Source organism: Coloeus monedula, assembly GCF_965178545.1.
Source record: "Coloeus monedula genome assembly, contig: HAP1_SCAFFOLD_89, whole genome shotgun sequence".
Lineage (NCBI taxonomy): Eukaryota > Metazoa > Chordata > Aves > Passeriformes > Corvidae > Coloeus > Coloeus monedula.
Window position 1 is genome coordinate 1 of NW_028120812.1, and position 14,731 is coordinate 14,731.

Sequence of the window (14,731 nt, forward strand, 5' to 3'; positions counted from 1 at the left end):
AGACTCGGGTCCCATGTCACTGTGGATGCCTGGCTGCAAATTGACATTCTGAGGCTGGCTGAAGAGCACCCCGCTGATGTGGTGCTGACCCTCCTGCGCTGTGCCCCATCGTGCGACAGGTACGGGGCCCAGCTGCCTTGAGAGCTCAGGGCTCACCAGCCCTTAGGGCCCATTGCCCTGTGCCGCTGGTCCAATGGGGTCTGCCAGACAGGTGGAGAGCTCCAGGACCCTCGGGCCCCTCTGTTTCCTGAGCCTGCTGCCATGCTCCCTCCCTGCCCCTCAGGGCACCGGGGCTCTGTCACCTGGGCCCCCACAGCTGCACAGGGCGTGGTACTGTGACTGAGACGCCCCTGACTCAGAGCTCCAATCTCACAGAGCTGCTACAATGATGTGGAGAATCATAGGATCATTGGGACCAGCAGTGGAGAAGGTGTTGCCAACGCTGCTCTGTGTGATGCAGGAATGGCCACTGCATAGCACGTCCACCTCTGATGGGGATGATACAGATGTCTTTGCCCTGGCTGTGAGTTTCTGGAACTGGCCTTTACTCACCCTGAGGTCACATCCTCACCAGCTCTCCATCCTTCCCCCACTGCATCTCCTTGCCTCAGGCGCTGGGCTGAAACCTGGCCTAGGGCAGGCTCAGGGGGCACCAGGCCCGGTGCTCCCCCTGCGTCTCCCCTCGGGCCCTGCCACATGGACAGCTCGGCACTGAGGGATGTTCCTGAGCTGTCTCGAGCTGCTTCTTTTGCAGGCAACTCTGGCGCTGTGGGTGATTGTCCAGGTGCCCGAGTGCCACGAGGCAATGATCCTTTATTCAGCCCGCCTGTTTGTGACTCTGCTCTTCCAAGTTGTCATCACCACACAGCAGGTGCCAGAGGAAGTTGATCACTTCTGGAGAGCATGCCGGGAGGAACACCACCTTCCCACCAACCCCAACAGGTCCCAGTCCTCCTGTCCTTCCCATGCCCTTGTGGCCAGCGCCAGTGCTCCCAGTGTGACCTGGGCTTTGCTCTGTGCACAGGTTTGCAGTGCAGGCCATGAAGGCTCTGCTCTGTCGACTGCGCTGTGACAATGAGGTGGTGGCTATGGAGCGCAAGCACGGCTGGGACACGCTGCTGTGTGCTGACACCCAGCACTATGCAGTGGGTCTGCTGGCCAGGTGAGACCCCCTTCTCCCCACTGCCCCCGGCACTTGTGCCCTGGGCCCGAGGTGCCCCACACAGTCCCTGTGGGGCCTCGTCACCGAGGGACGGCCAAGCGGACTGGAAAAGGCTGGAAGGGGAGGGTGCCCAGAAGAAGCTGCCTCCCAGAGCACCCAGATCCCCTTGCAACGTGGTGGGGAAGACCAGACCTGTGTGAGTCAGTCCTGGGAGAGGTTTGCCCCCTGGCTCAGGGTCTTGGTGCCTTTTTCCCCCTACCAGAGAGATGCGCCAGGTCTTGATCCCCTTCTGCCCCCGCATTGCATTCCACCTGCTCAAACCACTCAGCAGGGAGGAGCCATGCTGGGATCTGCCCTTCCTGGCTTTCCTTGTGGAGGTGAGCCTGACGGCCAGCGCTGCCTCGCTGAGCTGCCTCCCGCCTCTCTGCCCTCTCGTAGCCGCAGCTGCCTGGGACGGTGCCCGCGCCCTGCGCTGCTGCCCGGGCCCAGCCCTGGGCAGTTCCGGGCTCCTGCCGGCCGGCTCCCCTGTCACTGCCCTGTGCCTTTCAGGTCCTCGAGTGCCTGGACTTAAGTAAATATGGTGACAACATCCTGGAGATCATGCCCAGGTACCTGCTGAGCGAGTGCAGGCAGAGATGTCGCCTGGCACTCAGAGGCCTCGTGGTGCTCAGCAAGGATCCCGCCATGGTGAGAAGGCGGCAGCGGCTGAAGCTGCGCTGGGGAAAGCAGTCACATGGGCTTGGCTGGGCTTCAGGAGCTGAGGCAGCTGCTCCCAGCTCTCCTGCCTCCCGGCTCAGCTGCCCCAGTGCTTCGGGACAGGCCTTTGGCCTCTGGGCCCTGAGGCAGCAGGGTGGGCTTGCAGGGCCAGGGTGGTGTAGGCAGTGCAGCCGTTCATGGCTTCACAGCACAGCCTTGTGTTCCACACAGGCCAGAAGAATGGGCAGCCTGTCTCAACGGCTTGTGGAGCTGCTGGGCGATGCAGACGGAGAGGTGGTCAGGATGTCCCTCTCTGTGTTCATGAATGTGCTGGAGAACAAAGACATCCTGGTATCCAGCACCACTGCCCCGAAACTGGCTGAGGCGCTCTTGCCACTCTTTGAAAATGTAAGGCTCTGTGCCCCCAGCCACTGACACTGGCTGCTGCCCAGACACTTTGTGCCCTGTGGATTTTTAGGCCGTTGCCCACATGGGCTGGAGAAGTTGCTGCTGAGCTTTTTTCCTTTACTCCAGGACAACAGCAATGTGCAGATACTCTCCATTCACCTCTTCTGCAAGGTGATGGAGTTGGTAGTGGACGAGGGAAAAAAGCCCCTTAAGACAATTGTGTGCCAGAGCCTACTCCCACTTTTATTCCACTGCCATGATGAGAACCGGAACGTGGCAGAGGTGAGGACTTGTGGGCTGATGTGTCCTCCTGGGAGGGGGCTCAGCTGCCTCCTGCCCTGGGGCCTCGCAGGCTGCAGCCTTCTCCTGGCCTTGGCACAGGGACGCGGGTCCTGTGCCCTGGGCTGTGGTGCCATCTCCGTGTCTCTGCTGCTCTCCAGGCTTCTCGGGAAACGCTGATTTGTGCGGCCAAGTTCCTGAAGAGGAGAAATCTTGGGCAGCTGGTGAAGAAGGAGCAGCTGTCGAAGTTTGCCGAGTGCCTGGTAAGGACCGCCTGGAAGCCTAAGCTGAGCCTGGAGAAGTCCCCTGCCCCTGGCGCCCAGTGCGTGGGGCTGGCAGCTGTGCTGCACCAGGGGCGCCAGCCTGCGCCCCACACGCTGCTCCCTTCCCCGGGCTCTGCTCCAGGCTCCTGTGGCCCCGAGCCGGGAGCCGATGGAGCCCCGGCCCCGCTGGGCTGTGGCGCGGGGCGGCACCGCGGCTCCCCGGGCAGCAGCCGGCCCTCGGCCCCCTCCAGAGCCCGGCGCCAGCGGCTGCTGGCCGGGCCTCGGGGCCGTGCGGGCAGGGGAGGCCAGGGCTGGGCGCAGAGAGCCCGGCCAAGGGGCTGAGCCCGCGCCAACCCTTCCCTCCTGGCGCTCTCTGCAGCTGGCAGAGGACAGGAGCCGAGCGGCCGAGCGCCTGCACCAGGCGCTGCCGTTCGTGGAGAGCCCACAGGAGTCCCTGCGAGAGGCGGCCGCCAGGTTCATCGGTGAGCCACGAGCCCGGGGCCCCTCCCCACCCCGCCCCGCCGCAGCTCGGCCCCAGCCCCGGCTGCTGCCTCGGCAGCGGGATCCGGGCCCGGGGCCGTGGAGCCCCGCCTGCCCTCGGGGCCGCTGCCGCCCTCTCGCAGCCGTGCCCTCGGGCGTCAGGATGCGGCAAGGGCCCGGGCTGAGCCCTGCCGGGGCAGGAGAGCGTGTGGCCACGGGGCTGGCAGCGCCGCTGCGAGCGAGCTGTGCCGCGGGGCCGTGACCGCCTCTGTGCTCCCAGGGACTGCCAGGGTGTTCTTGAGGGGGCACAAGCAAGAGCTCCAGGTCCTCAGCGAGGGTGAGTGAGGGCAGCGGGCTGGCAGCGGGGGCTGGCGGGGGCGAGCTGCAATGCCTGGCTCGGGAGCCGCAATCCCTGCCCTGGCTGTGGGGGCTTTGCTCCGTGTGTGGACTCGGGGTGACGTGGGCAGAGCACAGAGAGGTTTCAGGGACACGGTGGGGAGGTTCATGGCCAGCACCTTCTGGCTGATCTCCTTGGCCCCTGCTGTCTTCTGGCCATGGCAGGAGCTGGGTGAGATGGCCCTGGCAGGAAGGTCTGCTTGGATTCCTGCAGATCCACGCTCTGTTCCTGTCTCTTCCAGCCCTTCAAGCCCTGAGGAGAGACGACAGCCCTTCCCAGACAAACATCATAGTTCAGGAAATATTCAACGAAAGAGCTGCAGAACTACGTTCATCTGCTGGCTCAGAACCAGTGTCCCTTTAAGACCTCCAGATATCCTGGAAGATGAGACCATCTGGAGACTAGAGTAGAGCAGCTGGAGCTCCAGGCACAGCTGATGCTGGTCACAGCTGAGCCTGTGGAAAGCTCCCATAGCTCCTGCCCTCTCCCTCCCTTTTGACAGCTCCAGCCCTGAGACCCTGCCCATCCCCTTTTTTCCTCCCAGCTCATCCCTTCGCTTCGCTTCCTACTAATAAACAGTTTGGCTTCTTCACTTGAGCTGCATCTCTGTGGTGCTGAAGCGGCCCAAAACCTGAGCCCTGGGACACACAGGCCCCTCCTGCCACTCTCTTCCGTGCTTTTACTGCAACCCTGGGGTATATTACCGTGTCCCGCAGCCGTAGGGAGCAGGAGAGAAGCTCCAGCAGGCAGGAATTGTGGAGCAAGACTGATTTATTTAAATATTTTACAAACTCTTTCATAGACTTTTTTCTTCATAGTCTAATTGGACAAAGGATCAGCCACCCCTTGGGGTGATCGGCTAAAATCCTAAAACATCCATTGTCCAAATATTTTCTACTGTACTATAAAAAAGACTTTTCAAGGATGCAGGTGTTTGGTTGTGTACATAACTCTGCTGCCTCTTCTGTGAGAGAGAAAAGTCTCTCACAGGGCTTAGAAAATAGCAAGAAAATCCTTGCTAGCAGCATTTTTGTATCCACACCGTGCCATGTTTTGTGCAGAGACACAGAGGAACGAGGGCAGCTCAGGCTGGAAAGGTCCCTGTCCTGAAGGTTCAGTTCCACAACACTGTGGAGTCAGAGGTCTTGCTGAGCACCCTGAAGGCCCTGGATTTTAGAACAGCCAACAGGAGTATGCTCCGGAGGCAGCTGTGAGGGATGCCGTGGCAAGCCTCCACGGAGGGCCAAGGAGCTTGGAATGCTGGAAGTTTTCAAGAGCAGCTTCCTGAAAGCCCAGCAGCGCTGCATCCCTGCACGGGATCAGGAAGAGGGCAGAACCAGAGACCACCCAGGCTTAACAGTGGCCTCTGGGTGCGCCTACGAGCAAACGAAGCAGCAGCACAGTGGCCGAGACTGGGACGCACGGCCATCCCTGTGGGAACTTTGGTGGGTCGGACGGTCGGGACGGACGGATACGAGGGATCTCTGAAGTCAGATCTTGGAACATGCGGTTTATTGCAAAGGGCGTGGGTACAGGGGCACTGCTTAGAGCTGCAGCTGGCAGCTCTGAGCAGGCCCAAGAGAGCAAGAGAGTAAGCGGGTAAGTAAAGAGAGAGAGGGAGAGAGAGGAATGAGGGTGAAGAAGTAGTGAGAGAGAATGGAAGTAGTAGAGTGTAGTAAGAGAGTATATTAAGAGAGTGTATAGTAAGAGTGTGTATTAAGAGAGAATAGTAAGAGCGTCTGAAGTCCTGGTTACAATACAATAAATCATCTTCTGTACTGAATATTCTAATTGTCACTAACCAATCTAATACAAGATACAAATCCTATAGCATTTACATGCAGCCTATAAGAGTTCTTATATTACCATAGAGTGTTACATCTTAACTTCTAAAAACTACTCTTTGGACCCCTTCTGCTGAGCTAGTAGGGTCTGCTCTGACCCTTGGACCTGCCTGCAAGCAGAGGGTATTGTTCAATCAAGAGGGGATTACCTTCAGTCAGCCATACCATTGTTTTCCAGTTGTTCAGTAACTAAGACTTGGTATCTCAAAAGGTGGCTTTCATTTCGATGTCGCTTATAGTTTTCATATTCCCAAAATCTTTTGTCAGGCAATCATATTTATAAGGCTTTCCTGTTTCATCTTCCCCAACACATCCCGGTGTCCGGAGCGCTGTCAGGCAGTGTTGGGATCCTGGGGGCGGTTCTGGTCTCCACAAGTGTGGAATTGCAGCCCCTGCTGATGCCTAGAGAGGCCACCTAAAAACAGAGGCTAGAGCAGAATAAGGGAATAAAGGTAGGTATTTATTTGAAAGGCCTTCAAAGGTACACCCAGGGTAGCCAGAGGCTACTGCCAAGATGGACCCCAAGATGGACAACAGGTCACGAGTTCTTCACACTTTTGTAAGTTTGGTTCATTTGCATATGTGCCGGTTTGGCCAAATTTAGAAAGATATCCTCTGAGAGAAGGCACAACCACCCCTCCCCGAACCTGGTTCAGGAAAAAATAAGTTTTCCTCAAAGGAAAGTGAAGGAGATAAAAACTATTGATTTAACAAACACATGGGAAAAGGAAAATAATGCTAAATAATAAAATCTCTCGCTGTGGAGAAAAAACCTGGGAAAGTGTTAGAGTCCTCCCTTTGGTCTCCTCGGAGCTGGGGCTTGGCCCAGGGCCAGGCCCTCTGTGCTCGGTGGCAAGTCCTCCTGATGTGTTCTGATATTGAAGCAGTCCAGCAGAAAAGGGAGAAAATCCAAAATTCCAGGGAATGAAAAAAAATTCAGCTCGCAGTCTCCCTTTGGAGAAAAAGAAGCTGAAGAACTGGCCAAAAGCTGACCAGGGAAGCAGCAAGCTGGCTGCCTCCTCCCTCCCCTGCTGCAGCTGGGAAAAAGAAAGTCTCTATCTCTGTGTGACCTTGAACAAGCTGCAAAGTGCTTTGAAAAAGTTTTGCTCAGTTTTTCCTTCCCCCTCTCAGGCTCAGTTTAGAGGCATAGAAAGGCACAAAGTTAATTTCTAGGCATAGGGCAGGGATACGGGATACACATCACAAAGTCACCCCAAGACATTCCACCCCTTATCCCATAGCATTGGCTCAATGCCCAAACGAATATATTCTAACTCTACACACACACATCAATACATATACATATATATATATATATGTATATATACAGCTATGTATGAACCGTGACAGTGACCCTCAGCAAGCAGGGGTACACAGGCATTTCACACTACAGGTGGTTTTCACCCAACAATCAGATCTCCCTGCGGTACACAATGCGTTGTTCCATCTTTCTGCATTACCCACCATGTGCAACCAGGTCCCTGAGCAAAGACAACCCCACGGATGGGTTTGTCTGTACTCGAGGCAGAATTTATCCACACAGGCTTTCCTAAGAGACCTCTGACATGCACTGCTGGGGCCTTATCTCCATCTGTTGTATGCAGGGATTCAGATTGGGCTGGACCCGCTCTACTGGTGGAACCTCGGGTGTTAACTAACCAGGTGGCCTTTGCCAGATGCTGCTCCCAATTTTTGAAAGTTCTCCCACCCAGTGCCTTCAAGGTGGTTTTCAACAATCCATGGCACCGTTCCACTTTGCCTGCAGCTGGTGCATGGTAAGGGATGTGGTACACCCACTCAGTGCCATGTTCTCTAGCCCAGGTGTTGATAAGGCTGTTCTTAAAATGAGTCCTGTTGTTGGTCTCAATTCTCTCAGGGGTGCCATGCCTCCAAAGGACTTGCTTTTCCAGGCCCAGGATGGTGTTCTGGGCAGTAGTGTGAGGCACAGGGTAGGTCTCCAGCCATCCAGTGGTGGTTTCTACCATTGTGAGCACACAGCGCTTGCCTTGGCGGGTTTGAGGCAGTGTGATGTAATCAATCTGCCAGGCCTCCCCATACTTGTATTTGGACCATCGCCCACCGTACCACAGGGGCTTCACCCGCTTGGCCTGCTTGATCGCAGCGCATGTCTCACAGTCATGGATCACCTGGGAGATACTGTCCATGGTCAGATCCACCCCTCGGTCTCGTGCCCACTTATAGGTGGCATCTCTGCCCTGATGGCCTGAGGCATCATGGGCCCATCGAGCTAGGAACAACTCTCCTTTATGTTGCCAATCCAAGTCTATCTGGGACACCTCTATCTTTGCAGCCTGATCTACCTGCTTGTGGTTTTGGTGTTCCTCATTAGCCCTACTCGTGGGGACACGATGCCTCAGGTCATCAAGGCAGAGATGCCACCTATAGGTGGGCACAAGATCGAGGGATGGATCTAACCATTGTCCTGGGTTGCAGTGTATTCTATTACCATCCCCATCAGCCGTTGAAATCAGGTGGGGCAGTGTTTCCTTGCCTCCTCCCCCCAGACTATCTTGCTGTTAATAGCCCATCATTGTCCTGCCGCATGACTCATAGATAACTCCCTCTGGACTATCATCTGTTAATGAGCCCAATCAACACCTGGCCTCATGACTCATTACCCCATTGTGAGATGCTCCACCCAGAGGGAGGAACCAAGCATCCCAGCGTGGATATAAGCTGAGGCTGAACACCAGAGAGGAGGCCTTTCCACTGGATTTCCAGAGGACAGGAGCTACACAGCCACCACTGGACCTTCTGAGGAAGAGCAGACCCTCTTTTCTACAGGATCACCGCTTCAGAGGACTGCAGCCACCATTCTAGCAGACTGCTACCACCACCCACAACAGGGACTCAGGTTGTATCTTGACTCTGTCAGTTTGAACCAGTGTTTTCTTTTAGTTTTTTTCTTTCCTTTTCTTTAACTTCCCCATTAAATTGTTATTCTGACATGGTGCCTCCCACTGGTTTGTTTTCAAACTAGTACACCATGCATAGTATCTGTGATAAAACAAACTGTCTCCCTGTGATCCATGAAAGGCGGCCACCAGAGGCCAAGGCCAGCCAGACCTGTTGGCCTTGGCAGCTTTTGTCTGGCAGCAATCCTGGGATAGATGGAATTTTGGAGGCCAAATTGCCATTTTGGCCATGGGCAGCTGGGGGAGAAGGATGGTTCTGTTCCACAGGAAGAGAAGCACAGCCCCAGTGTTTCAAAGGCAGCTGAGAGCTGGCCCTCAGGAAGCCAAGGGAAGCTGGACTTGTCAGTCCTGGCAGATTTTGCCTGGGAGCTGTACTTGGATATACGGAATTTTGGAGCAGGATTCCCAATTTTGGCCATGGACACCTGGATTTGAAAGATGTTTTATTCCTTGGAAAGAACAGCACAGCCCTGCAGTGTTTCAAAGGCAGATGAGAGGTGGCCCCTAAGAGGCCAAGGCCAGCCAGAGCTGTCTGTCCTGGCAAGTTTCATATGGGAACAATCCTTACATAATCAAATTTGGATATAGAGTCCCAGTTTTGGCCATGGGCCCCTGGAGGAGAAGGACAGTTCTGTTCCACAGGAAGGAAAGCACGGAGCCCCAGCGCTCCAGGGCAGGTGAGAAGCAGCTCTGGCCATGCCAAGGTCAGCCGGAGCTGCCAGGCGGCCCCAGGAGCCCAAGGCAGCCAGAGCTGTTCCATGTTCCCTTGGTTCCGTGGGCCCAGCAGTGTCCCAATGGACTCCGTGATTCCATGAGGACCTGCAGGAGCACCATGGTCTCCTTGGATCCACGGGGCCCCTCAGAATCACACCGGCCCCTTGGTCCAGGGGGCCCAGCAGTGCCCCGATGATGCCCTCGGATCCAATCCCACAATTACAGGGCTGCCAAGCAAAAATGCAGGAAAGGGAGTAACAGTTCTTTACTCTAAGAAGTAAACAAGGCTGAGGGAGGAGAATGAATCCACCAGAAAGCCAAGCCCAGAGCTGTCCTGAAAATCAGCCCTGGCTGGGGTCGGGCTGGGGGAGGCCCCAGCCCCCAGACCCATTTGCTGAGGCCAGGTTTGCACCCCCACCCCCCACCCAAGGGGGCAGGAGGAGTTTTGGGGGTGGGGGGTAACCCCTGCTCAGGGGGAGTGAACACCACCCCCCTTACCCTGACTGGCTCAGGTGTGAAACCCCCACCCCGGGAAGGCCACACACACAGGGGACAGAGTCACACTCGCCCCTCCCCAGGGGAGGTCTCTGTCCCTGTCACTCCCTTGCTCTCCCATCTTTTCTCTCTCACAGGCTGCGGGACTTTGCCAAATGGGAGAATCATTTTTCTCTTTCTCCCTGCCACCTTTGTGACAGCTACACAGAGTTTTCCTTCCTTTCAATCATCTGTATTGGGCCGAACTTTCACTTTTCTTTTACAGGAACCTGCAGCAGCTGAGCTGGAACTTTGAATTGCCACCATAACTGCTTGTGCTGTCGGTTCATTCATGGTTGGGGTTTGTTTGTGTTTTCACCACAAGTGACCTGTGGGAAGAGCAAACATTGCTCAAAGCATTTTGTGTAGAGTTAAGTTTGATTTCTGCCAAGTTTATTTGGTCTGGTGCCAAGGGATGCTTGGGAGGGGCTTGGTGGGGTTGTCCCTGTCCCTCTCAGCCCAGGGGATGCTTGGGGGTCCCTGCCCCCCTCACCCTGGGGGATGCTCAGGGATCTCCATCCCTCTCACCCCAGGGAATGCTTGTGCAGGGCTGGGGACCAGGGGCTCTGTGTTCCTCTCACTGCTGAGTGTGCTCAGGGGCTCTCCGACCTTCTCACACCTGGGGAGGCCGGGGGGGGTCTCTGTCCCTCTCACCCCTGGTGTGACCCCGCCCAAGCATCATCGGGGTGAGAGGGACAGAGACACCCCCAAACCCCCACAAGCATCTCCCAAGAATCCCGAGGGGAGAAGGACACAGACCCTCACTGGGCACCGAGTGGGGTGAGAGGGACAGAGACAGTCTCCATCCTCCTCTGCCAAACATCACCCTGAACCCCAAATCCAGCAAAATAGTGAGACTTTAGATGTCTCTGATCAATTTCTTTATTTTTACCCCAGTTTGGGGTGTTTTTAAGGGACAAAGATGGATCAAAAGAAAATTAGGGCCAAAACAAAAGGACCATCAGCCAGGTGTCTTCCCAACGTGGATCACAGGGAATGTGGGTCACCAGGGCTCTTCTGGGGGATGGAGTTGGAGCAGAGTTCAAAGCTCTTGCCACAGTCAGGGCACTCGCAGGGCTTCCCTTACTGGTGGCTCTGTTGGTGTGGGGCCAACTGTGAGCTCCTGGAGAAGCTCTTCCCACACTGGGGACACTTGCAGGGCCTCTCCCCGGTGTGGATGCGCCGGTGGGTGACGAAGGTGGAGTTGTACTTGAAGCCTTTTGTGTAGTCAGGGCAGCAGAAGGAGCACTCCTCTGTGTGCTTGCGCTGGTGCCCGAGGAGACTGGAGCTCTTCCCACCCTCAGGACACTCGCAGGGCCTCTCCCCAGTGTGGATCCTCTTGTGGCAGAGCAGGCTGGAGCTCCAGCTGAGGCTCTTCTCACATTCCAAGCACTTGTTGGGCTTCTCTGTGCCATGAAGCTGCTCAGGAAGCCCCAGCTCTGAGCCCTGGCTGGATCTGCAGCTGCCTTCCCAGCACAGGGTGGGTCTTTCCTCCTCAGAGCACCCTGGGCTGCGTTTGGAGCCCCCCCAGTCACTTCTCAGCCCCTTCCCAGCCCCGGCTGAGTTTAAGCCCTGTGTGCCTCTGTGCTGTGCCCAGGCTGGCTGCAGGCAGTGCCCCAGCCCTGCTGGGCTGTGCCCAGGAGCTGCTCCTGGCCAGAGCTGTCTCTCTGCAGCGCTGCCGCTTGCCAGGAGCTGCCTCTGTGCCAGGAGCCCGGCCCAGCTCAGCAGCACAGACACAGCACAAGGACTGGAATGACCCTCTTGGGGCTTGGTGCTGAGGCCCTGAACATCAGTCCCTGACAGGGACTGGCAGAAACCTCTCAAGGATTCAAGACAGAACTGAACTTCAAAGTTTCTGGAAGTTTTCATGGGTCCCAGTGAGGGACACGACTGAGAAAGTGTCCCCAGGCTCCGGTCAGAGCAGAGAACTGGAGGCAGGGATGACAGGGGGGGACAAAGAGAAGCCAAGCCTTGGTGCCCTGGGGCACAGCAGCGTCTGTGCCACCAAGGGCTGGGAGGAGACACCTTGTCCTGAGGCCCTGGGGCCTCCTGGGCACAGCCCCTGCAAGGCTGGGCACTGTCAGCCCCTTGTCCTGCCCTCAGCATCCCCCCACATCCCAGTGGCCTCAGGGATCTGCTGGAAGGAGTCCCTGGGGAGCCTTGGTCAGGAATGGCCCTGGGGGCTCCTGAATGCTCCCAGGGACTGCAGGGTTTTCAAAGGACTTTGGCTTTGGCTTTTGCCTGGGAGCCTCTGAGAGCTTTGTGCAATCCTGGCCCCCAATTATCTGCTCTAATGAGCCCCTGGAGATTCTTTGTCAGTAACAACACTCAGTGGGGCTCATTAATGCTTCAGGGTACTCAGGGGTAATTTAAGTACTTCTTTTTGACACTGACTCTCTGAGAGGTTTGTGCAGTCATGGCCTCCAATTATCTCCAATTACTTTAACGAGTCCCTTGAGAGCTTTGCAGTGACACTCAGTGGGGCTCATTAATGCTCTGAGATACTCAAGGGTTTTAAGGTACTTGGGATTTTCCTTCCCACACTGAGGCTCTGAGAGGTTTTTGGGCAATCCTGGCTTCCAAGTCTCTCTTCCAAGGAGTCCATGAGGAGCCTGTGTTGGGGATGGACCTCAGTGGGACCCATGAATGCCTCAAGACACTTTGAGTGTTTCCTCTGCCTTTGACTCCTGGAAAGGTTTGTGCAATCTCCTCTCAGGCCCTGAGCTTCAAGGGCTCAGCCCCAAATGCACCACGGGGCTCATTAGGATCAAGCAAGTGCTGACAAACCCTGGCTCTGCCTTGATTTCCCTCTGGCCTGGTGCAGTTCATTAGGAAGGTTTCCTTCTCCAGTTATGGAGAAATATTTCAAAGAACTTCTAAGAAATATGCATTCCTATTTTAAGGGGTGTATTTTATTGCTGTTCTCTTTAGAGAAGAGGTGATTGCAGCATTCTGTGACTGATACTGATCACAGGTCTCTTCTAAGGAGGTCTGGCCTGGTCACAGAAGCTGTGCCTTGAGGTCTGACCCAGCATGGAGAACCCTGCTCCACATTCCCAAGCCCCATCCTGTCTCTCCTCACTCACCTGGGACCTGCTTTGCTCAGAGAACTGGCTGCACTCAGCCAAAGGGGGGGGTTGTTGGGGTTTTTTGAAGCAATCTGAAACTCCTGAATTTCCTCACTGAAAACAGACACCCTCCTCCAGTGTGTGCCAAGCCCCAGTGAAAGGGTGAAAATCATTGTACTTGGGCGTCCTTGGGCAAGAATAAAATGCACAGTAACCAATGTAGAAGCCAGCTGAACACCTTGGCAAGAGATAGGGAACAAAGCTGGCAGGAATGAGGAACAAAGCTGCCGAAAGCAGGGAAGAAAGTGCTGAAACAGCTGCCAAGAGACTGCGCATGCCGAGAGGAGAAAGGTGAAGAGTGCAGAGCGAGGAAGACGTTCAGCCTTCATCAAATGCCCACCGAGGCTTCCTGAGCGCGACCACCAGGGAGCCCTGGGCCTGCGCTCCGCGTGTGCTCCTGATAATAACGAGTGCTGAGAAATGGTTTGCACAACCACACCTTTTCTAGGGAAAACAATGAACATGCCTGAAATGGAACCACATCTTGTAATCTGCCGTGTGCCTGGGGTGGGTGTTAGGAGGAGCGATGCCCGCACAGCCAGCGTGCTGAATAAAGCAAACACCCGCTTCTTGGGCTTTGTCTGGGAAGTGTCTCTTGGCCCGGTGTGGGGCGAATCATAGAGCTGCCAGAGGGGCCTTTTTGGCTCAGCTGAGAGCAGTCCTGCTGCAAGGCTGTCCTCGAGCTGCTTGGGCTGCACATGTGCCCAGGGAATGCTCATTGCTTGCAGTCTCAGGGGCTGTGGGTGTGCAGGTGTAAGTACTGCAGGAGGGAACAGCTCTGCTGGGGGCAGTTCTCTTTTTCTTGGTGGTTTTTCTGTTGAATGAACGTTCCCTGCCAGCTCTGGGCAGAGCTCTGTAGCTGTATGTGCCACTTGTCTGTGGCACTGTGGCTCAGGAGGTGGCCAAGGGGAGCTTGGCCGAGGTGTGGGCAGAGGAATGGCCATCAGGCCAGGCTGGGGGGTCAGCGGCCGGTCAGTTGCGTTGCGTGGCCGCGGCTCTGGAGGCTTGTGTGGGAGCGTGTGCAGGGCTGGAAGGCTGGGGCTGCTGCCGCTGTGTCCCAGAGCCGGGAAGGCCGGGGCTGGCCCGGCCCTGGCCCGGCCCCGCCAGCTCTGGCAGCTGCCGGCGGGGACACAAAGGGCAGCTCCGAGCTGCGGCCGCTGCGCTGCGGCCGCACAAAGGCAGCGCCCGCAGAGCTCCAGGGCAAGGTCCTGGCCCTGGCTCGGGGCTGGGCCGGGGCCAGCGGCAGAAAATCAACTTGCAGCTTGGGCCCCGCAGCAGGGAGGAGCAGCAATTGCTGGCTGAGAGAGACTCTTGCCAAGGGCCTGCGGGGCCGGGCCCCAGGGAACGGCTTCCCGCTGCCCGAGGGCAGGCTGAGATGGGATGTGGGGCAGCAATGGTTCCCTGGCAGGGCGCTCAGGGCCTGGCACAGGCTGGCCCCAGAAGCTGCGGCTGCCCCCGCATCCCTGCAAGTGTCCCAGGCCGGCTCGGCCATTGGGGCTTCCTGCCCAGGAGGGCTGGGCTGGGCTGGGCTGGGGCTGCTGAGGGCGGGATGGGCTCTGCCTGAGACAGCTGAAGGCTGCGCATGATGAGGCCGGGGGGACCGTTCCTCAGTGGGTTCTGGGGTATCCCCCATTCCTGAAGGGATGTCAGGGTATGTCCCGTTCCTGAGGCAGTTTTGGGGTCCCCCCAATGCTTTGGGAGGAGTTCTGAGAGGGGGCCTCTGGTACTTGGAAGGGGGACCTATTGTCAGGGAGCCGGGGAGCCCATTTTGGGAAGGATGCTGCTGTTTCTGGCAATGTTGAGAGGTTCTGAATGGCCTGTGGGGCTCTGGCTCTCATTTTGGGACTTGAGGTGAGCCCATGGGCACAGCAAGGCCTAAGGAGAGGGTCC

General features: G+C 56.7%; 1 protein-coding gene across 1 annotated transcript; it reads left to right on the forward strand.

Moving 5' to 3' along the window:
- Nucleotides 1-12: 12 nt before the first annotated feature.
- LOC309585656 (maestro heat-like repeat-containing protein family member 7) lies at nucleotides 13-3,550 on the forward strand (the record flags this gene model as incomplete). Its single annotated transcript, XM_082303576.1, has 11 exons — nucleotides 13-119; nucleotides 376-523; nucleotides 755-942; nucleotides 1,025-1,162; nucleotides 1,425-1,539; nucleotides 1,712-1,849; nucleotides 2,090-2,266; nucleotides 2,393-2,548; nucleotides 2,707-2,808; nucleotides 3,188-3,290; nucleotides 3,432-3,550. Coding segments are annotated over 11 exons (1,491 nt in total), but the record flags the coding sequence as incomplete, so codon positions are not given.
- Nucleotides 3,551-14,731: the final 11,181 nt, after the last annotated feature.